This window comes from Hevea brasiliensis, chromosome 11 (assembly GCF_030052815.1).
Source record: "Hevea brasiliensis isolate MT/VB/25A 57/8 chromosome 11, ASM3005281v1, whole genome shotgun sequence".
In the NCBI taxonomy this organism is placed as follows: Eukaryota; Viridiplantae; Streptophyta; class Magnoliopsida; order Malpighiales; family Euphorbiaceae; genus Hevea; species Hevea brasiliensis.
In genome coordinates, this window is record NC_079503.1 from 75,031,410 (window position 1) to 75,056,484 (window position 25,075).

At 31.7% G+C, this 25,075-nt stretch overlaps 4 protein-coding genes and 1 pseudogene across 5 annotated transcripts; 2 read left to right on the forward strand and 3 right to left on the reverse strand.

The window, feature by feature from the left end:
- The first annotated feature begins 2,367 nt into the window (after positions 1-2,367).
- LOC110661929 (heat stress transcription factor A-4a) lies at positions 2,368-7,489 on the forward strand. Of its 2 annotated transcripts, none has more exons than XM_021820768.2 (3): positions 2,368-2,998; positions 3,143-3,359; positions 3,448-4,570. In XM_021820768.2, exons 2-3 carry the CDS (start codon positions 3,144-3,146, stop codon positions 4,447-4,449), a joined length of 1,218 nt encoding a protein of 405 aa, XP_021676460.2. In that variant the 5' UTR covers positions 2,368-2,998; position 3,143; the 3' UTR covers positions 4,450-4,570. The 2 variants fall into 2 exon arrangements, 1 of the variants encoding a protein (XP_021676460.2); XR_009141410.1 differs by adding an exon at positions 7,110-7,489 and having other exon boundaries at positions 2,370-3,359; positions 3,448-4,511.
- Positions 7,490-7,581: 92 nt separating this feature from the next.
- On the reverse strand, positions 7,582-10,921 carry LOC110661928 (transcription repressor OFP5-like; annotated as a pseudogene).
- A 287-nt stretch (positions 10,922-11,208) lies between these two features.
- On the forward strand, positions 11,209-12,239 carry LOC131170280 (uncharacterized). Its single transcript, XM_058129339.1, has 3 exons — positions 11,209-11,453; positions 11,531-11,595; positions 11,687-12,239. The coding sequence occupies exons 1-3, from the start codon at positions 11,209-11,211 to the stop codon at positions 11,881-11,883; spliced, it is 507 nt and encodes a 168-aa protein (XP_057985322.1). The 3' UTR covers positions 11,884-12,239.
- An 18-nt stretch (positions 12,240-12,257) lies between these two features.
- Positions 12,258-13,706, reverse strand: LOC131170639 (G-type lectin S-receptor-like serine/threonine-protein kinase SD2-5). Its single transcript, XM_058130177.1, has one exon. The coding sequence runs from the start codon at positions 13,552-13,554 to the stop codon at positions 12,421-12,423; it is 1,134 nt and encodes a 377-aa protein (XP_057986160.1). The 5' UTR covers positions 13,555-13,706; the 3' UTR covers positions 12,258-12,420.
- LOC110661932 (EP1-like glycoprotein 2) lies at positions 13,680-15,028 on the reverse strand. The gene has a single exon (XM_058129340.1). It carries the CDS (start codon positions 14,970-14,972, stop codon positions 13,680-13,682), a length of 1,293 nt encoding a protein of 430 aa, XP_057985323.1. The 5' UTR covers positions 14,973-15,028.
- Positions 15,029-25,075: the final 10,047 nt, after the last annotated feature.

Here is a 25,075-nt window from a genome sequence, read left to right on the forward strand (position 1 = left end):
AATATTAGAAATTATAATGCAACAAATATAATTAAGCTAAGATTTTTAATAAAAAATTATAACTAAATTAGGATTTCAATGAGTTAAAAAAATTTGAAAGTTCTAACTGTATATGTTGTTTTAAAAAAGCCATAAACTTAAATAATTAGTAAATAAACAAATATTATAAAAATATAGAAATATTCTTATTTTTATATTCTTTATTATAATGAAAATTTTAATGTTAACAAAAATAATTAAACAAACATGTTTTAAAAAAAATTAGAAAAAATAATTATAAATAAGATGAACAAAATCAATTGTTTAAATAATATAAAATATATAAGAAAATATAAAATAGTTAAATTTATTTATTTATAATTAATTAATATACATCGGATTTTGTTAACACGTATATTTATATATATATATTCTTAATTTATAAAAAAAAAAATATAAAAGTGTATTTTTATAATAATTTTTCATAAAATATTAACTTAACATTAACACTAATTAAGATAAAAAAAAATAAAATGTCAGTATTATATAAATAGATACAAATATAATATAACATCATGAAATCTCGTAATATTAATTTGATAAAAATGAAAATTTTATACTTTTATAATAACAATGTACTAAGTCACATGCTACAATTTTTAAAACCTATTATATATAGAGAGGATTAAGAATATATTATTAGAAATGTAAACTAACTAAAGTATGAGTATATAAATCAAATAAAGAATTATAAGCATGAAAAATATTAATTATTGAATATATTTTATTAGTTATCTCAAATTTTTAATTTTACAAATAAATTTTATATTAATATTATCTTTTATTATAAACTTAATTTTTTATATTTTATATTTGATTTTTCACTTATAATCCATATAACTAATTATTTTTTTTAAAGGGATTTAAAATTAGAATTGTTATATTTAATAACGTGGTTTATATGTACACAAATTCTTTTGAAACGAGGAAAAACTTACACCATAATTAATGGTAGTAAGAAAATTAATCATAACCTCATATAATTTATTGTGGTAAAAAAATATATTATACTAATTCTTTAAGAAATATTAATATACAACATTAAAATTTTTATAATATAAACGATTATGCTAAATAAAATAAAATTATAATTTTTCCTTTTTAAATTATAAAATTAGTTTATATTATATTAATTTAATAATTTTTTCATATAAAATTTTTGATACAATTATTCATTTCAAATTAACATACAAAACTAAAAGTGAAAGTAAAAAAGATAAAATAATTATTACTAAAAGGTAATTATTATTTTAATATTTTTATTATTATTATTTAAATTTAATTATTACTTATTTATATTTTATTTGTTTAATTTTATTACTATTTAAATTTAATCTTTTATATGATTAATATTATAATCATATAAAATAGGAATAAATAATATGCATATCACATTAAAAAAACTTGTAATAAGAAAAGGGGTTTGTTAATGTGGATCCACCACTAATAGCACATTGATCCATCTCTATTTAAATAAATAATAAAATTGAGTATTTCTTACAGTAATTTATAATTACAATAAATTTTTTACTTTGGATCATAAATTTCAATTGAATGAAATTATAGTTAAAATTTTAAATTAATTTAGAAAAAATTTAAACTATGTCCATTAAATTTATAATTACATTAATTAAACACCTTAAATAGATTTCACAACTTAATAATTAAACTGATTGATTGTTTTAAAAATAAAATTAATAAAAAAATAAATTTAAATTATTTAAAACATATATAAATAAATAAATTTTTATGAATTTAACTAATAAAATTTAAAATTTAAGACATTTAGATATCATAATTTTAAGTTTAATAAAAAAATTAAACTTCTCTATATTAATTTTAAATACTCAAATTCAATGATTAAAATTAAAACGTTTGAGATAAATTATTATAAATATTTAATCTTTTAATCTCCATTTATTTTATATAAAATAGTTTATATATAAAAAATATTTTTTACGTAAAAAAAATAATTTACATAAATATTTATTTATTATTTAATTATAATATTAAAATAATAATATGTAAGATTATTAAATAATTGAAAAATAATAATATGTAAGATTATTTTTTATTGGCCAATTTCTTACTAAGCCGAGAAAAATGTTTTCCAGATATTCTTTTACAAAATAAACATAGCTATTGAATTGAAAGATTAAACGACAACGAAACAAATCGTTTTCGACCCGCAAATCAATCCTCCCCACTCTGCAGTCTCTCATTGTCTGCAACTTCTTGCTTGAAAGTTTAAAAAATAAACTAAAAACCTTTTTTTTTTTTTTTTAAATAACAAGTTACTGAATTAATAAACTTTTTTTTTTTTTAACTGAGGAATTAATATACCTTTGGTTTTGCTTTAGCTCAAAGTTTTAATTTTTCTTTCTGAGAATTCTAGTTCTTGTTGATAATTGCTATTATAATAAAAAATCAGTGTTGTTTAACGACTTGTCATATGAATATTAATTACTTTTTTTTTTTGGTTGTTTTTGCTATAAATACAGCAAGCTGCCAACTGTTGCGTTTCTGATTATAAATTTTACTTTCTTTGTGTTATTATTCTTTGTCTTCTTTTGAATTGGTTGCAGGGGAGTGGGTCCTCTTGATATTTATAGATTTGATTTAGTATCATCTCAATTTGGAATTGGATGCTATTTCCAATTCTAAGATTCACGATTGTGTGTAAATCTCTAAGGATGGAGAGGGTTTTACTTCGTTGATGAGTTTGCATACAAATTTGGGGAGAATTTAGGGCTTCAATTGGGTTTTTAGGTTTTGAAGGGTCGGTTGATTGCTTATTGGGATTGAACTATACGAGAGGCCAAAAAACAGCTGATTTTTCTCATCGGGTATTGTCCATGGACGATGGCTTTATTGGGTTGTTTCGTTTTCATTTGATTTGAGAAGTTTTCATTGTGAATTCAATGATTGTCGGTTCAGGGCCTGTGGAATTCTCCTGAAGGTTAGAAGGGTTTTGACTTTATAGAAATATAGACTTTGGTTCATTTGGGATTCTTGCAGTTGTATGTTATAGGGGATTGAAAATTTTGATATTCAATCTTGGAAGTTTTTGATGTTGCTGTTCTGATTAGAGATTGAAATTTAGGATGGATGAATCTCAGGGCAGTTCCAATTCACTGCCACCTTTTCTTTCAAAGACATATGAGATGGTGGATGATCCTTCCACAGATTCAGTCGTTTCATGGAGTCAGAGCAATAAAAGCTTTATTGTATGGAATCCACCGGAGTTTTCAAAGGATTTGCTCCCAAGATTCTTTAAGCACAATAACTTCTCAAGCTTCATCAGACAGCTCAACACATATGTAAGCTAATGCTTCCTTTCTGTATTGTTTAACTTCTTCTTCTTTATTAAACATGCTTATTTAGGTTGAATTGTAATGTTTTGAAAAGGGTTTTAGAAAGATTGATCCAGAACAATGGGAATTTGCGAATGAAGATTTTATACGAGGTCAACCACACCTTATGAAGAACATTCACAGACGGAAGCCAGTTCACAGCCATTCTATGCAAAATCTCCAAGGACAGGGTTCTAATCCATTAACCGATTCAGAAAGACAGAGTTTGAAGGATTACATAGAGAGGCTTGAAGAAGAGAAACAAGTTCTTGTCTTGGATTTACAGAGGCATGAACAGGAGAAGCATGGATTTGAGATGCAAATGCAGGCATTGAAGGAGAAATTGCAACAGATGGAGCGAAGGCAGCAAACGATGGTGTCTTTTGTGGCCCGAGTCTTGCAGAAACCTGGGCTTGCTTTAGATCTCATGTCACAGCTGGAACCAGGCCATGATAGGAAGAGAAGGTTGCCAAGAATTGGTTATTTGTATGATGAGGCCAGTATTGAGGATAATCAGATGGTGACTTGTCAAGCTCTTGCTAGAGAAAATGCGGACAGTGATTCTGTTGCTCTGTCAAACATGGAGCAGTTTGAGCAATTGGAGTCGACTCTGAGATTTTGGGAGAGTATTGTTAATGATGTCCAAACCAACATTCAAAGCAATTCAACCTTAGAGTTGGATGAATCTACAAGTTGTGCTGAAAGCCTGGCCTTATCTTGTGTACAATTTAGTGCTGATAATCGGCCCAAGTCTCCTGCTATTGACATGAATTCTGAGCCTGCTGTAGCTTCAGCTACAGAGTCTGATCCTCCGAAGGAACCAGCAACTGGGACTGCTCCTGTGGCAGCTGGAGTCAATGATGTATTCTGGGAACAGTTTTTGACTGAGAATCCTGGTTCAACTGATACACAGGAAGTTCAATCTGAAAGAAAGGATTCTGGTGATAGAAAAAATGATATCAAACCCAGTGAGCAGGGCACATTTTGGTGGAATATGAGGAATGTAAATAATCTTGCTGAACAGATGGGGCATCTTACTCCTGCAGAGAGAACTTGAAATTTGCTTGATTGTTTTTTCCGGCTTTTGGTGCCTCTTGAGCCTCACGTGTAATAAATTAGGTATGATTTGTTTGATATGGTAATAATAGATTTTCTGTGTTGATCACATTATGAACTCATTTTGCATCTCACTTCCATCGTTCTCTGAGTGCTACTATCCTTACAAGGCTTTTGCATTTTCCTTCAGTTTAACTATGATTTGGTTTTTTTCTGAGTTGAACAGGTTTTGACATCTATTATACTCAGGAGGAAATATGTCAATGAGCTTTAATGATGAAAATGATTTTGGTATCTAATTCAACAATAGTATAGGAAGCTCCCTGTTTCTATTTGTGGACGTTTAGGATTATATCACCTTGAATATCAGAGATGTAGATAGATGAGGTTGAAATACAAACAGTTGACCGACCTATCTCTTCTATATCTAGATAATAAATTAATAATAGCTCTGGTATTTCCCATGTTATTAATTCTAGAACTTAACTAAGCTTGGTAAAAATTGGCAATTGTCAACTGAGGAAAATGGGATGGAATTTAAATGAGGTCTGGTTGGTGCTATAATCATTAATGATTTCACATAAGAGGATTGATTTTGTTCAAATTGTTTACGAAGATGGATAAAGAGTGATTGTAATTTTAAGGTTGGCTAGAGGGCAAAATATGACATCTGAAGTAATACCATTAGTAATATGGCAGGGATGAGCAAATGGATGGTGTGTAAATATTATGCTGAGGCAGTATTTTGTGCCAATATTTTCAACATTATTTAATTTTTTTTAACAGAAATTTGGGAATTATCATAATTTTCATGCACAGTTTGGGTTTGCTAGACTCGGTTAATTCACCTTTTCATCTACCTTCTGTGCAAGTCATGTGCATTTGATCTCATTCTTTTTTATCAATTAATTTATTGTTTTTTGCACATTGATCGTTTTCAATAGAAATTGTAACTTCTATCTTATTTGTGATGGTGTCATGGTGCATGTTGCATTTAGTTCTCAGGGTTGCTTTAGCTTTCTTATCTGTGAAATGGGTGTTTATTTGGATTGATGGCGGATACAATACATAGGAAATTGAAATCAACATGCGTTTGGATAGTAATAGTAAGCTTGAAAGTTCTGGCACAGTTGTAGGTACCGTCATCTGTTAAGTTCAGTTGCTCTGCAACTTCTGGTTATTACTTGGTAAAATGCTTTATGGTGGGACCTTGTAGCTACATAATGAAAATCAGTAGGGCAATAAGAATGCATATATATAAAAGAAGGCAGCAAAATACCACTGCTGTTAATTTGAATAATCAGAAATCAGAATCACATTGGATAATTGTCAGGATGCTCAATATACCTTCTAGTTTCTATAGGCATTTGTAATGGTGTCAAAATCATCTTTAATGCCAACTTCATCAATTTTGCACTAAGCAGTTAAATGCGGAGGTATAAGTTTAATTCTGTTATAGAAGGCCTTCTGAAGGACAGAAACAAATAGCAAAACTTCTTCTGGAAGTCAATTCAGTTTGTCCTCTGCTTCTGATGAATATTTCCTTGTATTAGAAATGGGTAAGATCACATTCTTTTAACTTGGCATATTTTTAATAAAAATGCAAAATAATAAGATTTTAAGGATAAAGTGGACTGGGTGATTTGTGCATATTTAAAGTGTTATGCCAGGGAAATTTCTTTTTAGCTTCAACAATGGCTTTTCTAGTGAGAGAATGGCGAAAGCACATTCTGCTAGTCATCTTGGATTTTTTGCTTGATTGGGATCCAATCATTGAACTGGGTTGTCAAGCATTAATACGTGGTACATAAAACCAAATTCCAAATTCCAATGACCTTTTGTTTTGGTGCCATTTTTCTCCCCATCTAGTTATTTTATTTGTTTTTGGGCATCTTCCTGATAAACTTAAGGCTCTGAAATCCTAAAATTGATGCCTTTGCAACTGAATCTTACTCTGTTTGAGTTTCCGTGCCAGCGTATCTGTCATCTTCTATGTAAGATTCCCGCATTGGTGGTGGGATAAAGCTAATGGGTCATACTCAATTATTAATCAATAATTTGAATTTATTTTGAGCAAATTGTTTAGAGTCCGAAAACACTGAGTTGTAACTGCTAAAATAACTTGCATTAATCAATTATTGGAGGGAAGAGGGTTATAACATAGGTTTTGGGTGCATGGTACTTGATGAGAAAAGATAGGCGAGCGATTGGCCTCATCATTAGTTGTGTGTCGTGTGGTCTCGTTTCTTCATTAACAATACAGCAAATGCATAATCCTGTATCACAAATCCTATGCAAGTGAAAGTCTATTTTCAAAGCCGCTCTCAAATTGTAGGCAGTAGCCGCGCTAGCTAGATGGCTACGTAGCTGACTTTTGTATTGTAATATTGCTTAATTTGATACACATAGGTTCCTTAATTGTCTTAACCAAATCCTGCTTTTCAAGATGGAATTATCCCCTTTTTCTTGCTTTTGCAACTTTCAGGATCGAGTGTTTTATGCTTCGAGCAAAAATGGCACCCTAGTTGTTATTAGTCATAGAATGGATTGACTTGCATAGTTTTCCTATCAATCCTCTTTTTGACATGCATTGCAAATGTCGCAACATTTTTTATATTATTTTTTCAGCAAGATTAATAAGGTTATCGAAGTCTTTTTCAGGAAGGGATTTAAGAAGTGCAATTTCACTGTTACTCTATGCATTCAAAAGGGAGAGGAGGAGGAGGCAGCCATGCTATAATCTATGTGATTTAGAATCTTCTTCTGATGCATGGAGCTCTTGGAGTTTAATTCTCAGGACCGGTACTGATTATGTGAAATTGTTATCTGAGAAAATTGTAGATTGGGAATTAGGATCAAATGGGGTCGTCTAGCATGCTATAATAGGACTAATTTTAGCAACTCGATAACACATGGATTCTGGGAATTGAAAGGTTTACAAATATTCTGTGCTTTGCTGCTTACCACCTTAGGGGCTGAATGCAGGATAAATCATTGCACATCACCTATATTCCTAAGACCCGTATTGGCTCTTACTAGTAACTACTAGTACTTTTTTTTCTTCGCTAGCTGGAAAATACTTGTAATGTAAATTCAATCTCAGAGAAAAAAAAAATGTAATATAATTGAGTCAGTTCCCCTAGCTAAAGTTGCAATAAACATTGGTCTTGTACTGTCTAGACTCTCCTCCTCGATTGTACATTTCTTGCTTCTAAGAGCCTATCTTGAAGATGATGGCGAAGATGGAAGTACACAGGCACATCGTTGTTTGCATACTATACGACAATTTCTTGAAGTTGTTCATGGACAGTCGGTTAGTTAAGTAATTCTCCTTATGCGCTGAAATTGAAGCATGATATTAGAATATAATCTATCTACGGGAAACTTACATGTTTCCTTATCGTTAGCAAAGATGTGGTTGATTTCTAGTAACACTCCTGATTGTCGAATTCAGTATCAAAACTAGCTTGGTTCAGATTGAAACATACTTGCCGGAATACCCTGATGATGAGATGATGGAACTCATCAGAATTCAATGTCAGATAGCATGCCAAGAGTTCTTCAAGCTCTTCTGGCTGGCTCATTCTCTGCTCTTTAATCATGTCAATCATCGAATCTCTGAAGTCCTTCTGGGGATCATATGAACATTTCACCACCGCAAAGCTCTCTAAGCCCTTGAATTCCTCCATTTCTTTTTCCTCTGCCTTCTGTTTCATTTTCAACTTGGCTTTCTTCATGTCTTCCAGAGCTTTTATTTTGCAAATTTCGACTTTTGAAGCTGTTCTTGGAGAATAAACTCTCTGCCTTTGTCTTTTCCTCTGTCAGTCCCTCCTTATATACAGAGATTTCCGCTGTTCTTCACTTCTTGACTTCAGCGCTTCAATCTTCTTCTCTTTCAACTTCGGCCACTCAAAGCTAAACTTTTCTGAAGAAAATCCATCACTTCCATTCTCACCAGCAAAAACACAATCCTCATCAATTTTCCTTCCATAAGAATCTCTTGAAGACATGGAAGAGACGCATCAATCTTTCCTTGAATCAGCAGCTGCCAACTTACAATCCTCCCTTTCAACCATCCCACCTGTTCTTCGAGGGTCAGTCACATACTTATTCTTCATTACTGCATTTCGTGGAATCCTTTCTGGTTCATGTGGTCTTCCATCTAGTTCTAATGGCTTCTCTTTAATGACCCTTCGAGTTCCTTTTCTCAATTTCTTATCTCTTGCAACTTTCAGCCTTGATGTTCTGAAGTCTGCCACCTTTTCCCTTGTACATGTTTGTTCTAGCAAAATCTCTTCTTCTTTTTGCAATCCTTTCATTTTCCTTACTTGAGAAGCCACGTTGCTGAACTTTTGAGCCTTTCCATTTCCATTAACTCTTGAAGCGTTTGATCTACAGCTGTTGTAGTTTGATGGTGGAAATTCAAGATCCTTGTCTGAATTGTACCGAACTGATAGCAATACATTTGTACTCTTCATACCATAAAGATTATTCTCTCCGAAAGATAGCCTCCAAAAAGCATCACCATCTCCTTCACAAAATTTACCTGCACCATCAGCACAGAGCGAGGAGTTTGTATACACAGAATTCCACTTCCCTTTTTGCTCGACATTTGCATGTTTTTGCCCCGAGTTGATGCTTGTTTGCTTGAACTTTGTCAGCCATGAAGTGGGTAAAACTTGAGATATTAAGAAAAGGCGAGAAGTAGCAGATGGTGAAGACGGTTTCTTCCTACCCACTTCATCTTTCTCTACTACTGATAAATGGGGTTTTCTCCTTTTTGTAATTTCTTTCCTTTGATGAGAATTTGCTTATTTGTTAAGGTAATGGAGTTGCAGAGGAGAAGATGGTGACAAGAAACCGAATAAGGTGAAAGTGGGGAATAGAGAGTTCTAGCAGTTACAGGGCAGTTAGGCTTATAAATAGGAACGTGGTTTCTTACTTGCATTCTGCCAGATTTTTTTTTTTCAAAAGAAGGGCCCGCTCTAAATCTTGGGATCACTCTGCCTAACTTCAGTTTTCTTTTACACTTTATGGTTTGTACTTGAAAAATAATTCATGGGTAAATTGGGACCTCTCTCGGATCTCCGAGGAGCAGAAACACTACAAGTAGAAAATCCACTTGATTTCCCACCCGCCTCCTCCCCCAACTAAGGCTAATTGCTCAAGACTACATGAAATAAAGGCTAGGCATAGGTACACCACTCAAATCATTAAACAAGACTCTCGATCACACAGCCATTAGCGCTACTGAAAACATCCCTTGCCCCTTGCTTTTAGCTTTCTATTGTCTGCTCATGACTTCCTTGATAGCAAGCAGCAGGTCCCATGAACTTTAACTCAATGGTATTGAAGTCAAACTCTAAATGCGTGAAGTTTTGAGTTTGAGTAACTACTAATTTCAATGCTAGAACTGCCCACTTAAATAGTAAGTTATCATGACTGGTTCTTTATCCCAAGCCAGTCCACTTGCATTAGCAGGCCACTCTTTGTGATGCTCTGAAACAGCTACTTGGCTTTGAAGTGGAGACAGATTTTGGACAATTCGGACTGGCAGTTCTATCTTTTGGTTTTTCTGATTTGGAGGAGTTCCTTTCTTTTGTTTGTTAAAATCAATTTGGTTCCTTCTTTGTTGGCCTTTTGCTTTATTTTTCCGGGTTTCTAAATTGCATGGTATTTTTTTCTTTTAAACTTTAAGCCAAAGACCAGTATAGTGGCTAATTGGCAGAGAAGGTAAAAGGGGTGAGAGAACATAACAATGACCTTGGGTCCTCGGGGATTGAAAACAAAAATGTTCAAGCACAGGGCTAAGTTCGCGCGCGCACATATATTCAAAGGGTCTAAGTCCACCATTTCGCCACAATATTTATGCATGGAAAAGGATAGCAATCAAAAGACAGAAACAGGTAAATTTTACTCTTTACTTCAGTTATACTAGAGGCATCACTTTGTTTGAAAGAAACCCAACAACCAATACATCCAACTCAGAGAATCAGAGGTTGCTTATATAAGAATTTGAGTGTTAATGCCAAATTAAAGTTAGTTATTGCTAATATTAGTTTTTTTTTTTAATGGCACGTGGAGTGATTGAAACGCAAAAAAAGAAAAAAAAAATCCCCTCTAACGTGCAAGAAAAATATTTTCTACAATCATTTGGGAAGATTGGATTTTTGCTTCTTTGTCAGGTCAGTTGCTTCCAGTCTTTTGCTATGTGCAGCTAATCTATTGATTATTTTTAGAGGGAAAGAGTGGTCATTTTCAATTTTATTTTAATTGATTGCGTGATCATTATCAGCTAACAAGGTCTAGAATTTCAAGAATTTAATTTCTGGATGTTTCTCTCTTGCAGTCTTGATCATTCTATTGACTAATAGAGTAGTGTCCTTGCAATTTCCAAAGTCACTTGCAGATGAATCATGCTTCAACTGGAACTCATAAATAAAGCTCTACCAGAGCAATGCTTCATCATCCATGAATTTTTTAGGAAAATTAAAAAAAAATTGAATATGAGACCACCTTCATGTGGATTTAGAAAATACAAACTCAATTCAGTCTACGAGAATTTGAGTGGTATGTTCCATGCAACTGAAGTTTAAGACTGAAGTCCAATGCAATGTTTTTGTAGTAAAAGACAATACAGATTTAAGTTCAAATTCCACATTTCTATTCAAACCCAAAATTCATTCACTATTGAACAGAAATTAAACTTTCCATATGCATATGTATATATAGGATATCAACCTTTGCTTCATTCTCACCAATGGCTACACCAAGGAAGCCAAATTGTTATCCCCTTGTTTTGGCAGTGGTTTTTCTTTCAGGTTCTTTGTGTGTTAGAGCTGCAAATGAGTACATATCAGCAGTGGGCGGTCGGAGAGATAGTCTAAGATTGGCAATAGAGTCATGGAATCAGTGCAATGAGATTGGAGTGGAAGTTCCTAATATGGGCAACCCAAGAGCTGCAGATTGCTTTGACATATATAAAGGCTTCTCGACGGGCAGAAGGTAACCTTTCTGCCTTATTATTCTTGTTTTCTATTTGTTCTTGTAATGAAAGTTTATATTTAATGTGTTCGTGACAGTGAAATATTTGCAGCTATGGATTATTTTCTAGCAAGAGTTAGAACTCATGTGGATTTGCAATTTGGTATTAAAATAAAACTCTCTTGCTAGTCCTAAACCAGAAATTATTTCAGCATAACAATTTCTTTGTGTATTTTGTGATTACTTATTTGTAGAGAAGAACTGCTCTATCTGCAGTTTGCTGCCTGACATGTTGGTCCACAGAGTCACAAAGGAAGACAACAAACTAGGTGTTGAAGACCCTTTTCTTGGAGTGCAATTAAGGTCCCTTTATGATGTAAATCTTTATGCTACGGAGAAGGAACTATACTTAGGCTCTAAATGTCAAGTTGAAGACACCCCAAATCCATAGCAATTTTGGATGATCATGCTAAAGAGTGGGAACATGGACAATTATGCAGCCAAGTGCCCCAAAAATGGCCAGAAAGTGCGACCTTTCGGCCCTGATTCTGAGTTCCCTTGCTTTGGACAAGGGAGCATGAATCAACCATTTATTTATCATGACTATACTACTTTGCAAGGGCCTAATAGGACTGCTCTTAAAGGTAAATTTTATGGTCTATGGGATTTGGATGCTGATTTAAGAAAAGGATTGTTGAGTAACATTTCTTACCATTCTGTGAGCTGGGAGAAGGAAATTGGAAAGGGCAGTTGACTAAAAGCACTTCAAAATTTTTATTACAATTATCAGTAACAGCAATGAACACAAAAGAACAAAGCCAAGTAACATCTAAAGCTATGTTGCTTTATAAGTAGAATCAAGCAGATTGAAATAATAATAATAGTAAAAAAAAATATGTAGCAGTGGAATTGCAGGAACATATAAAGCACAACAACTAAAATAAGTAATTAGAAATAGAGAACCATGTTTTCAAAAATCATCATTAAATCACCTCGGTCCCGATAGACGGGATGGCATTATTGGAGTTGTGGTTCCCTGCTCAGCCTCTCTTATTGTCGCTGCTACTGTTGTTGGATTATGGATGGTGTAGTCTAGGTCAGCTTCCACTTCCAAATTACCTTCTACGACTTTAACCACATCTGACATGGAAGGCCTCCTTTTGTAATCACTTTGCAGACACCAAATTGCTACCTTCATCATCTGTACAGCTTCTGAGTTATGAAGTTGCATATCCTGATTACTTCGGTCGACCATATCTACCAATTGATCCTCTTCTGCTTTTCTCATGAAAATTGGGAGCAAATGCATACATTCCTCAGGCTGTGACCTATCTAAATTTTTCCTTCCACAGACTACTTCCATGACTACAATGCCAAAGCTATAAACATCTGCCTTCTCTGTGATTACTGAGCTCAACAATTCAGGGGCCAAATAGCCTGGAGTTCCTCTCATTGTGGTTACCACTTGGCTTTGATCCCTATCAATCAACTTACACAACCCGAAATCTGATATCTTCGCACGAATTTCTTCATCCAGTAGTATATTTTGGGGTTTGATATCTAAATGTACTATTCTCTGTCTACATTCTTCATGGAGATAGGCCAGCCCCTTTGCTATGTCTAGGACTATTGTCCTTCTAGTTTGCCAGTCTAGAGGAGGTCGTAGCAGCGGTTCTTTGCAGAAAATCCATTTATCTAAAGACCCATTACACATAAACTCATACACCAAAAGCCTGTGCAATTTTTCTGCGCAGAAGCCGATTAGCCTCACAAGGTTAACATGGTGGATGCTTCCTATAGTCTTGACCTCAGCCAAGAATTCCTTCTTTCCTTGGCCTATAGCATCGAGGCGCTTGACTGCAATTTTATCTCCATTTTGAAGAGTGCCTTCAAAAACTGATCCAAACCCTCCTTCTCCAAGCTTTTCTTGAAAACCCCCTGTGGCTACCGTCAATTCTTGGTAAGTGAATCTCATAGGCATTCCTGATAGTATATCAAAGTTATCTTCCATGCATTCCTCTTCATCCCTTTTGTTTCTTAAAAGCACAAACAAGAAGCCAATGGCCAGACCCACAAGAAGCAAGGCACTGATCGCCGATCCTGCTACTATTTTAGTTCTCATATTTGATCTTGACGTTGATGCGGGTCTCTCGGTACTGTTATTTGATCTTCCATTTTCTTTATCGTTGAGCGTTTTGATGAAGGCATATGATTTATAATCTAATGGTCGTTTAGTGTCTTCAGCAATTATGAGCGAAAGGGAGAGGGTAAAAAACAATCCCCTAAGAGAAAATTATCAAGGTACCGAAATAAAGCAACTTTGCATGAACAATTTTTCAAGCATTCCTTCTTACAACTCTCCACATCTGTTCCTTTACGGGCTGCAGCATCATCGTCAATATAGCTGAAATGGTACACATTTTCATATGCAAGAAGAGATTGATATTTAAGATTTTCACATGTCGTTGCATTAATTTCTGAGCATCCGGATTTGTCTTGAGCATTTGTCTGATTGTCTCGAGCAAGTCCTGGTGGACATGAGCACATTCCATTTGAGCAGAGTTCATAGTCACTGCATACTGTTGGGTAATCGCATTTCGACAGATAGCGAGTCAACATGTCATCAGCTCTAATCCCACTGCTGTCATAAAGAATGAAATGCCCATTTGATTCAAATTTTAAGAAAGGTCCTCGTCTACCACGAACAGAGGCTTGATAAAGAAGCCTGCTCACATCAAACGCAGATGCATTGGCATATAACACAATATCCTCAGATCCATTGTAGTTTAGCTCTATGCTTTCCAGGTTTTCACCAGATAATTTAAGATACATCTGTGGGACATTAGTTTGATAAAAACCAAACACACCTTTAGAGGTCACAGAAAAATAGAAATTTCCCTCTGAGATATTGCCATTTGAAACACTACTCACCAGCTTCTGGCCTCTCACCAATTTCTGGCCGGGAAGTAATGTATCTGTTGGATGATCAAAAGACTGCCAGACAATATTGTTATTGGCATCATAGACGACAAGATTTCCAGTGTCCATCATCTTCATACCTGCAACAGACTTGTTAGATGTGTTGGTAGACCAAACCAGACTTCCATCTGCATCTCTCAGCTCCAAATTTCCATCAACTAGTAACTGTAACTTTGCATTCTCACCAACGGGTCTGTTTCTATTTGCAGACCATATGTTGGCATAATCTTGTATGGACAAATTAGAGTATTTATCTGTATATATTGTTAACAACGCAACAACAAGAAAGAAGCGACCATCACCGTCATAAGCACTGCGAAATGCACAAACGGAACCAAAATTGGATCCGGAAGAAATCGTTTTGTTTTGGAATGCAGCAGTAGCATTTCCATCAGAGAGGATTATTCGTGCAGAATTGGCATATGGTAGGGATATATTATTGGTCCATGATGTTGGTGTTGATACTTGTGCTGTGAGAATTTGAGCTGCTACGGAGAATGCAAGGAATGAGATGACGATGAGAAGCTGCATAACAGCTTTCAAAGTCGTCCGAATAGCCATGAGTTTATGAATTGCAAAGAAGCCAGAGATTAATTACAACTGGATGCAAGTGTGTGTTTAGGGTTAAATTCTGATGATAATCTTAAGGCATATATATATATTCTTTTATAATATTGCTATGTAACTAACCCATGACTTTTTTTTTTTTATAGTATTATCATATCTATCATATATATAGGTAATTAATTATTTAATAGTCACGCTATTAATAATATAATAAATAGCCTATAAAGTAACTTATAAAACAGTAATATATATTAATTACAAATATTTATATTTATATATATAAGTAATTCTTATTTAACACCTAACATTCTCTTTTTGTAAGATTGTAAAGTTATAAATTTTTTAATTACCCTATTGATATTATAATAAATAGCAAGATAACTTACACTGTATGAACAAATATTAATTACATATATTTATATCTATATTATATATAGACATATTTTAATTATTTCTATTATGAAATATTTATTAAAAAGTTTGAGAGATAAAAGTAATAAAAATAAAATTTAAAATAATTAATAAAAAATTAAAAATATTACATTATTTTTTTATATTAAAATTTAAAAAATATATAAATTAAAATTATTAATAGTTACATGCATTAGCATGGACAATTCTCTAGTTTGTATAATAAATCCAAATGTTTGCACTTATCCGAACCTTTTAATTTTGGGTAATTAAAATAAATCTTTCAAAATAAGAAAAAAATTATTCCACACTTAAATTTTATTCTCAAATTGTAATAGATAAATTATAATTTAGTCTCTGAAATTTAATGAAACCTATAATTTAGTTCTTGTATTTTAAAAACTAAGCAATTTAGTCCAAAAGACTTGACAAAATCTATAACTTAATCCCTTATAAACTTTATATTTAAATAGTATAATAAATATATTATTCTTCTCAAAATTAATTATTCTTCATGTCAAGAATATTCCAAAATTGTTATGAAATTTTACTTAAGTTTCCAATATATGTTTTTTAGATTTTAATAAGTGAAATTTTGATTTCTTAAAATAAAATGAAAAAATTCTTACGCTAGAAAAATAAAGATAGGTTTAGTTTGCAAGTCGCGACTCGTCCTACAGGATCTCTCTCTAGAGCTCCGATCTTTGCATTTCTAGTGATTGTTTCGTTGGGGATGGGCTAGTGGACGAAGATTGGTCCTGACTTGATTGCAAAGATATTTAATTATAAATATTTATTATACTATTTAATTATAAAATTTAAATTAAGGAATTAAGTTATAGGGTGCCAAATTTTAGAAATTAAATTACTTAATTTTAAAAATATAGGAATTAATTAAATTGTAGGTTTCATTAAGTTCCAAAGATTAAATCGTAATTTTCAAATTTTAATTTGGGTGTTAATTTAATAGATTTTTTTTTAATTTTATTTTGAAAGATTGGATTTAATTATTTAAAATTAAAAAATTTACACAAAATAAACCATCAACGCAATCATTATTCTGCCGATACCTAAACTTAAATATAAATAACACATGTCAAAAGAAATCAAGAAATAAACATATAAATCTATGCAATAAATTATAAAAGTTTGAACAAGTCATCATTAAACTATATATATATTGTCGCTTTTCTTTCTTTGGACTTGTAACCTTAATAATTGAATCATTTAAAATTACAACTTTTTTGTCATTTTAGTAAAAACAATTTTTTATTTTATTTATCAATGAGAAAATTTTAAGAATATCTATGGAAATATACTTAAATTTTTAACTCCCTAAAAAGCCCAATGTCCTTAATTTTATTAGTGACACCTAAGAAAATGATATATATATATATATTAAAAATAAAATTTAACAATAATATTTCAAAAGAGAAGTTAAGAGATGTGGTAGGAGACCAAGAAGATTTAAATAGTTCAAAAGCAAAATGATATATAAGTGCATTAAATATTATAGCATATCATAACAAATACAATTAAACGGAGAGAAGCACACATAAATTTCCTTTAAGAACCAGACACACTTTAATATTATACATTATAGATAGACACCTGATCCTGTTATCAATGATCCATATAAAAAAAAGGGCTAATAATAATAATAATAATAATAATAATAATAATAAAAAAGACTTCATTTCCGGAAAATTTTTTTATGTATAAAGAAAAATATGTTCTATATTTTCTAATATTTGGTGTACTTAGAAAATTGATCAACAAAAAAAAACTTTTTCTAATCAAAGATAAAATTAAGTAATTGTTTTAAAAAATAATTTTTTATTTAAAAAAAATATTTTTTTTAAATTTTAATTATTTTATTAAAATATAAAAATATATATAGATATATGATATAAACACATACTATTAATTTAATATTATAATTAAATAATAAAAAATATTTTTTTAAAAAATAATTCTCATAATTTTTTTTATAATATATGTAAATTATGTTCTGTAAAGTAAACGTATCTATTAAACGAAATTAAAATAAAAGGGATTTGGCTTGTAACGTAGCTCCAACTAGTCCTATGCCAAACCTTGATTCCTTCCAAGTAGATAAGCTATCAAAAAAAGGGAAGGTCGGCCTTCACAAGAATATTCCATTTGGATATCTTAGAATTCCAAATAGCTAAAAGACTGTGTATCGTATTGTATATGTGAAACAATTACTATCTACTTGCCATTTGGAAGACTAATATTAAAAGATCACATATTCATACGAAAAATTTATTGTATGGATTGGAAGAAAATTTCTATAAAGAGTCGCTCATTGCAGAACAGTATGTGAAAGTAGCTCGAAAGATCGTAAATAAAAAAATAAAAAAAATTAATATTTTACAAATTTTTTTGATTAATTATTTCCTAACTGACATAGCTGGGTTTGTGCCCCTTCCAGAAAAATCACATTCTAAAATTAAACACATTGCTTCACATCCCTACTAAGCTGCTGCTTATTGTAGAGAGGGGATGAACAAAGTAATTAAATGGAAATATAAAATATATATAAATAAAAAATTAATATTGCATCAAATAAAAACATATAGAATCAGTGCAATGAGGTTGGAGAATAAATTCTCAATATGGGCAGCCCAAAAGCTGCAGATTGCTTTGATACATACAAGGCTTCTCAACGAGCAGAAGGTAAGCTTTCTGCCTTATTTTTCTAGTTTTCTATTTGTTCTTGTAGTGAGTGTTTTTATTTAATGTGTTCGTGAATGTGAAATATTTGTAGCTAATGCATTATTTTTCAACAAGAGTTTGAACTCATATGGATTTGCAATTGGGTATTAAGTATTAAAATAAAACTATCAGGCTAGTCCTAAACCATAAATTACTTCGGCATAAAAATTTCTTTGTGTATTTTATGATTACGTATTTTGTAGAGAAGAACTGCTCCATCTGTAGTTTGCTGCCCTACATGTTGGTCCACAGAGTCACAGAGGAATAGAACAAACTAGATGTTGTAGACCCCTTTCTCGGAGTGCAATTAAAGACCCTTTATGATGTAAATCTTTGTGCTAAAGAGAAGGAACTCTATATATGTTAAGATCAGATGCTACGTATGGACTTCCTATCATGTCTTGAAGACTTCAATAAAGTATCTGTGGTTGGTGCTTTACTGTAGGTCATGTTTAGATGACATAATCAAATGCATAATTACATTATATATTTAATTATTTTATTTGGTAACACAAAAAATATAATATAATAAAATGATAATCACATAATATAATTAATTACACTTTAAATAATAAAATTATTACTACATGCAAAAAAATATATAATCATGATTATTTATTTTTATTTATTTTTTTATTTATTGTCAACACTATTATCAAATTACCATCACCACTTGGTCACTTCTGCTGCTATCACCACAACTCCACCACCATCACCACCCTACCATCATCACCTAAATCACTATCGTCGCCGCCACCACCACCATTACTACCCTACCACCACCTGCCACCACCATCACCTGACTGTTGCCATTACATCATCACTACCACCCTCACCCTGTTACCATCGTCACTGCCACCACCTGAACATTGTCATTACCACTACTAGCATTACCACCACTACTTAGCCACTGTCATCACTATTATTACTTAACAACTACCACCACTTAACTATCGCTACCACTACTTAGTGGTGGTGGTAGGGTGATAATAGTGAAAATATTAATAATTTCAAATTAAAATAGTATATAATAAAATATTATTATTAATTTGATTATATTTACTGCTACAATATTATATTTTAGAAACACATATCTTGAAACAAATAAGATATTTGTTACTAATAACTATAATTTGAGGCAAAATTTTATTAGTATCTAAATATTATATTATTTGTTTTTAATGACTTATTTTTTGAGATTAAAACTTATTAGTCTCTAAATGTATAATTATTTATTTCTAATAATTAAATTTTTGAGGCAAAATTTATTAGTTTCTAAATGTTATATTATTTGTTTTTAATTCATTAATATTAACTTTATATAAGGAGTTTTAAGTTTTTTTTTTTATAATTTTATCACTAAAAAATTTCCTTTTTCCATATTAAAAAAAATTTTAATAACTAATTGAATTATATATATATGCATATGAATAAATTATATAAGGTGTGTTAAGTATGTATAGATTATATATAATTAAATAAAAAGTGACTTTTAAAAAAATTAAACATATAAATGCATACACATATATACATATATATTTATATTGTATTATGTTTGTATATATTAAAATAATGAAATTATATTTTTCTTTTAATCTATATAATTAAAGCTTTTAATCAACACATTGTTATTGATCATTGAGCTAAAAAGTATTATTAATTTCTTAAAAAAAAACTTAAAATTTTGATAAAAATACTTTTACCATTAAACTACAAATATGTTGATGATTTGAATTTATTAATTATACATATATTAATATATTTATTTTTTAATTATTATTTTTAATTAAATTTATATATAAAAATATATAAGAACTATAATAAATATAGTAAAATTTGATTATATAATATATTATATTATTAATTCTTTATTATAGTAAAGTATTTATATGATGAATTAAAAATTTAAATTTTGATTTATAAATTAAGAAAATAATAATTGTAATAAAGAAAGAAATTGATGTCCCACATTATTTTTTCAAGGACTTGAGAAATAGTGGTTTTCCTATAAAAGGCAATCCTTGACATTTTAAGCAAAAAATGGGGTCTAAATATAGGGCTCACAAGTTGTAGTTTTTTTTAATTATATTTTATTATTTTAAATAATATTTATTATTATTAGTAATTTAAATAAGTTTCATTTAAATTGTAGTAGTAATTAAATATTATATTATTAAAGACAAATAACTGTATTTATATTAATAATTAATGACATGAAAAATTAATATATAATGACAAGATAATTTATTTTTGGAAAATATTATTAGAGACAAATTTAGAAATTTTAGTATAGACAATTAAATTTAATTTAATTTATTTTTAAAAATAGATTTAGAGGCAAATAATATAGTTTGTTAAAATGAAAAGGGGGACAATTTTTTTGTCTGTATAAGCTATTATTATAGATAAATAAATTTATCTCTAAGATTAAATTAGTGCCAAATATATATTTGTCTCTCTATTTGTTTCTAATTACATTTAGGGATAGCGGTAAATGAGACAAATAATTATTTGTCTTTAAAAATATATAAAGACAAATAAATAGCTTTTGAGTCAAAATTTTTAGTCTCAATATAATAATTTTAGTTTAGTGATTCTATGAACATATACATGTAATGGTAATTATATTACATTTTTGTTCTTTCAAACAGATTAATATACATTCCTCAATTCTACTACTTCACAGAAGTATACATAATTCTTACGTCCCCCTCAAGATGGAGTTAAGGAGAAATCAATGAACCCCATCTTGATAGTTTTACTTGAAGGCTTGATGGCTAAGGGGCTTGGTGAACAAGTCTGTTAGCAGGTGCTTGGTATAAATATGAGCTGTAGAGATAAATCCAGCAACTAGTTGATTCCTGACTATATGACAATTAATGTCTAGGTGTTTGCACATATTGCATCATTAGTCACATTCTTTCCCTTAATCAACTCCATGACTTCACTAACTAAAGCACAAAAATTCACATTAGCATTCCAACCCTCATGAGCATTCTGTGACACTTGATCTATTAGAGTATCGACAATATCACTTGCTACATTTGATTGCTGTCTGCCTTTTTGGTTTTTAAAATCCTTATACCAATTAGGATACCCAAACAGCTTGAAACAAGATTCCCTGACAGGACCCCCAATATTGCAATAAGTACAGTACCTTTCCCCTTTCTTCCCATACTCCTTTTTCTTGAATGAAAACTTGTAACCACCACCTATAACATTTTCTTTGATATTATCCCTTTTATAACCGTATGTCTTAACCGTCATGGCAGCAGAATGTTCACTAGATTCAACAATTGTATGTTGTACTTTCCTTTTCTTCTCAACCTTCAATATCATGGAATAAGCTTTGTTGACATTAGGAAGTGGATCCATCAAAAGTATTTGATTTTTCACATGCTTATAATTTTCATCGAGTCCCATTAAGAATTGTATAAGCCTATCCTCACTATCAATTGCTGCCACAGCTTTTGTTTCCCCATATGTAAAGGCACCACATATGCAAGTAGGAAAAGGATGCAGACAAGTTAATAACTCATCTCACGTCTTTTTCAGTTTAGTAAAATACATTGTAGCAGGACCATTACTTTCCCCAAAACGCAACTCTAGTTCTTCCCAAAGTTCCTTAGCATAATTTGTATACAAAAATGCCTCAACTATCTCTTTCGATATAGCATTCAATATCAAAGACACAACCTTACTATCCACTCTCAACCATCTTTCATAAGATGGTGAATCAACAGAGGGCTTTTTCCATTAATAAAACCCAACTTATATTTAGCTCAAAAAGCTATTATCATTGATCGACTCCAAGATAAGTAATTATCACCAATCAAAAGAATACTTACCAATAGTACAAGACTTTGATGATTTGAGTTCTGTAAATACAATGGATAATTAACATATTCATCTCCATTCTCAACTTTTGTTCCATTCTTCACACCCAAATATTCTTCCATCAAACTCATCTTCAAACTTATAAAAACTTTATGAAAGGGAGGAAAAAAAAAAAATAACAACCCTATGGCTCTGATACCACAAAGAAACTTAGAACAAAGGAAAAATGCTAAATAATTGGCAATGAAATGATGAGAATACCTCATGAATCTTATTAGTTGCATAAAGAATTTTTTATACAGAAGAAACAAAAAAAAATGTGTAATTGCACCTTGCTGATGTGGCACAGCTCACAAATAAGGAAAAAAAAACTCACGCCACACTAGTTATGACTAAAAACTCACAATTCTACTATTTTACAGTAGTATACATAATGGCTACAGTTACTCGACAGAACGAAATGATCTTAAACCCAAATGCAAGTTAATGGTGCTATCCTAACAACCTTAATGTCTACATTCCTTACCACACATTTGCTAATGGAACACGTGTCCATCGCAATGACACTGCTAGCTTCCCTTATGTAGCCAGCTATTGCTTGCATTGCTGTCCAGGGAATGCAGAGCATCTTGAGGTGCTTTACAGTTTGTGTGATCCATTTAGCAATCCTCAGCCTCAGGACATATTGCAGATTTTGCCACATCTTATTTGGGGTGAGTATGTATATCCAGCTCAATAAGGTAAATAAGGACTTCTTTGAGCTTACTGCGAAAGTGTCGGGTTATGAGGAATTGCTTAGGGAAGAAAACCAGAAAAGGAAAACCTCCATGGGTACGTATTTTTAGGAAAATTTTCATAATATGGGTATTAGTAATTTCACTAATATGGGAAGTTGTGTTTGTCCTATTTTATCTAAAGCCTCTTGTAACCCTCTGCTGCCTCAGCAATAGTAAATTTTTTACATAACAAGGGTAGAGGAGATTTTTTATTTTCTTTTATACGAAAAGTTTTTGACTCTTCCATAAGAACACAAGATGCCATCCAAAAAAGAGGTAAAGGGCAAAGGCTACTCCAAATACCATGACGTTTGGACTTATTATAACAACTACTTTTGGGCATTCAAAAATTTGGTCTAGGACAAGATTAACGAGGATGTTCTCAATTTCCTAGAGAAAAGTGAAAACTCAATGTTGATAGATGAAGACCTTTTTCCACCAATGGCAATGGTCAATATCAATAACATCCATCTAGAGGCACTTTTGGAGATTGAGAAAGCCAGATATCAGACACATAAAGATTATGGACCAAAGTTAAAGTTGGCTTGGGTTCCTAAATAATAGATCTACAAGGTTCTAGAGAGATAATAGATGAGACCAATAAAGAAGGTTGCACCTATGGGATAGACCACAAAACCTAGGCATCAGTTTGGATTGCCTTTTCCCATATTCAAACTTCTCTAGGACACAAACAAGAAGGTTACAATGGCTGAGGGCTAAAAAATGCCATAAGAAGGACTTTGGTACCAAGGACAACACCAAAAATCAAAATCAAGATGAAGAAAAGCCTCAGTTACCATTAACTCAAGAATGGGATTTGCTTGGTCAACCATTGAGCAAGTTTGACTTCTATGTCAAACACTCCAAACCACCCTCAGCTAACATACTACTTGAATCGATACATCCTACAAGATGGGGTGATGATGACGATTCATCTGACACTCAGCGAGATCAAAGAACATAAGGATAGGATTATTTCATGGTTGGTGTCAGATCCCAGTACCATTTGGCTGTACAACAACTTTAATTATGCTTCCCACATCATTTTAAATACCCAAGAGATATAGTTCAGGGATTGAGGGATGAAAAATAAATAGGCAAAGTTAGTTGGAGAAATAGTGAAGACATGTTGGATGGGTGTATGAGCTCAATTACAGTTCAAAACATGGGAAAAGGCAATCCAAACAGAGTCATTCTAGAGAAGTCGAATGCTTAGTTGGCTAGATATCTGAGGCTATTGTACATCAAGGCTCATGTTAATGGTAAGCCAGTTTCTAGGATTCTGATGGACAATGGTTCTATAGTAAATGTGAAGCCATTAAAAATGCTTTGGGCACTTGGTAAGCCAGAAGAAGACCTAGTGCACATAGAAGTTATAATGTCTGGTCTCGCAGGAAAGACAGCTAAAGCAATTAGAGTCATCCCTTGGAGGTCACAATCAGCAGTAAGACTAGCCTTGCCGCTTTCTTTGTGGTGAATTCTAAGGCAAATTATAATTTGTTACTAGGAACAGACTGGATCTATTCTAATCTTTGTCTTCCCTCTTTGTTACATTAAATGGTATTGTTCTGGAATGGAGATGGTGTGAAGATAGTTTGAGCAGACCACATAACATTTTCAATCTTTAGTAGCAACATGGAAGCTAGATATTATGACATAGATTTCACCCCAATTCAGATTTGGAAGTAGGCTAAGGGCCAAAAAGGTTCCAAAAAAGATATTATTAAGGACCAACTAGAGTTCCTTAAAAGGAAGGCTTCAGAACTCTTAAAACCAATGCTATTGTGCCATGTAGGCCAATGAGCATTCTGATCATTGAGGAGATGATAGTTACTTAAAATGTCATATCTTTATCATTGCATACTTAATCTTTTGAGTTTGTTTCTTTTTCAATTATCATGGTACTACTTATTTTTATGTTATTAGGTGTTTACAAGAGCATGTAAGAGCTTATGAAGGATAAAGAGGTGAATTGAGCACAAAAAGAAACAAAGCACACATCAAGCATTTTAAGGCAAAAGGGGCTACAATTTTCATGAGGACTTAGCTAATGACAAAATAGTCTTAAAATTATCTTAGTAATGGTATTTGGAGGCTAATGGTGAAAAAGAATATATTAGGATATCAATCCATTTTGAGCTTCTTTGGATAACTTTAATGGAGCTTATATGTGATTCACTATTTAGAGTGTGAATCTGACCTTATGGGCTTAGATGGACCTTAGTTGATATATTTTAAGGTGTTATATGAAAAATGAGAGCAATTAGACTAGATTACATTAAGGGTCACATGTTGAGTGTGTTTGGGCTCTTTATTGTTAGTTTTGTGGGATCA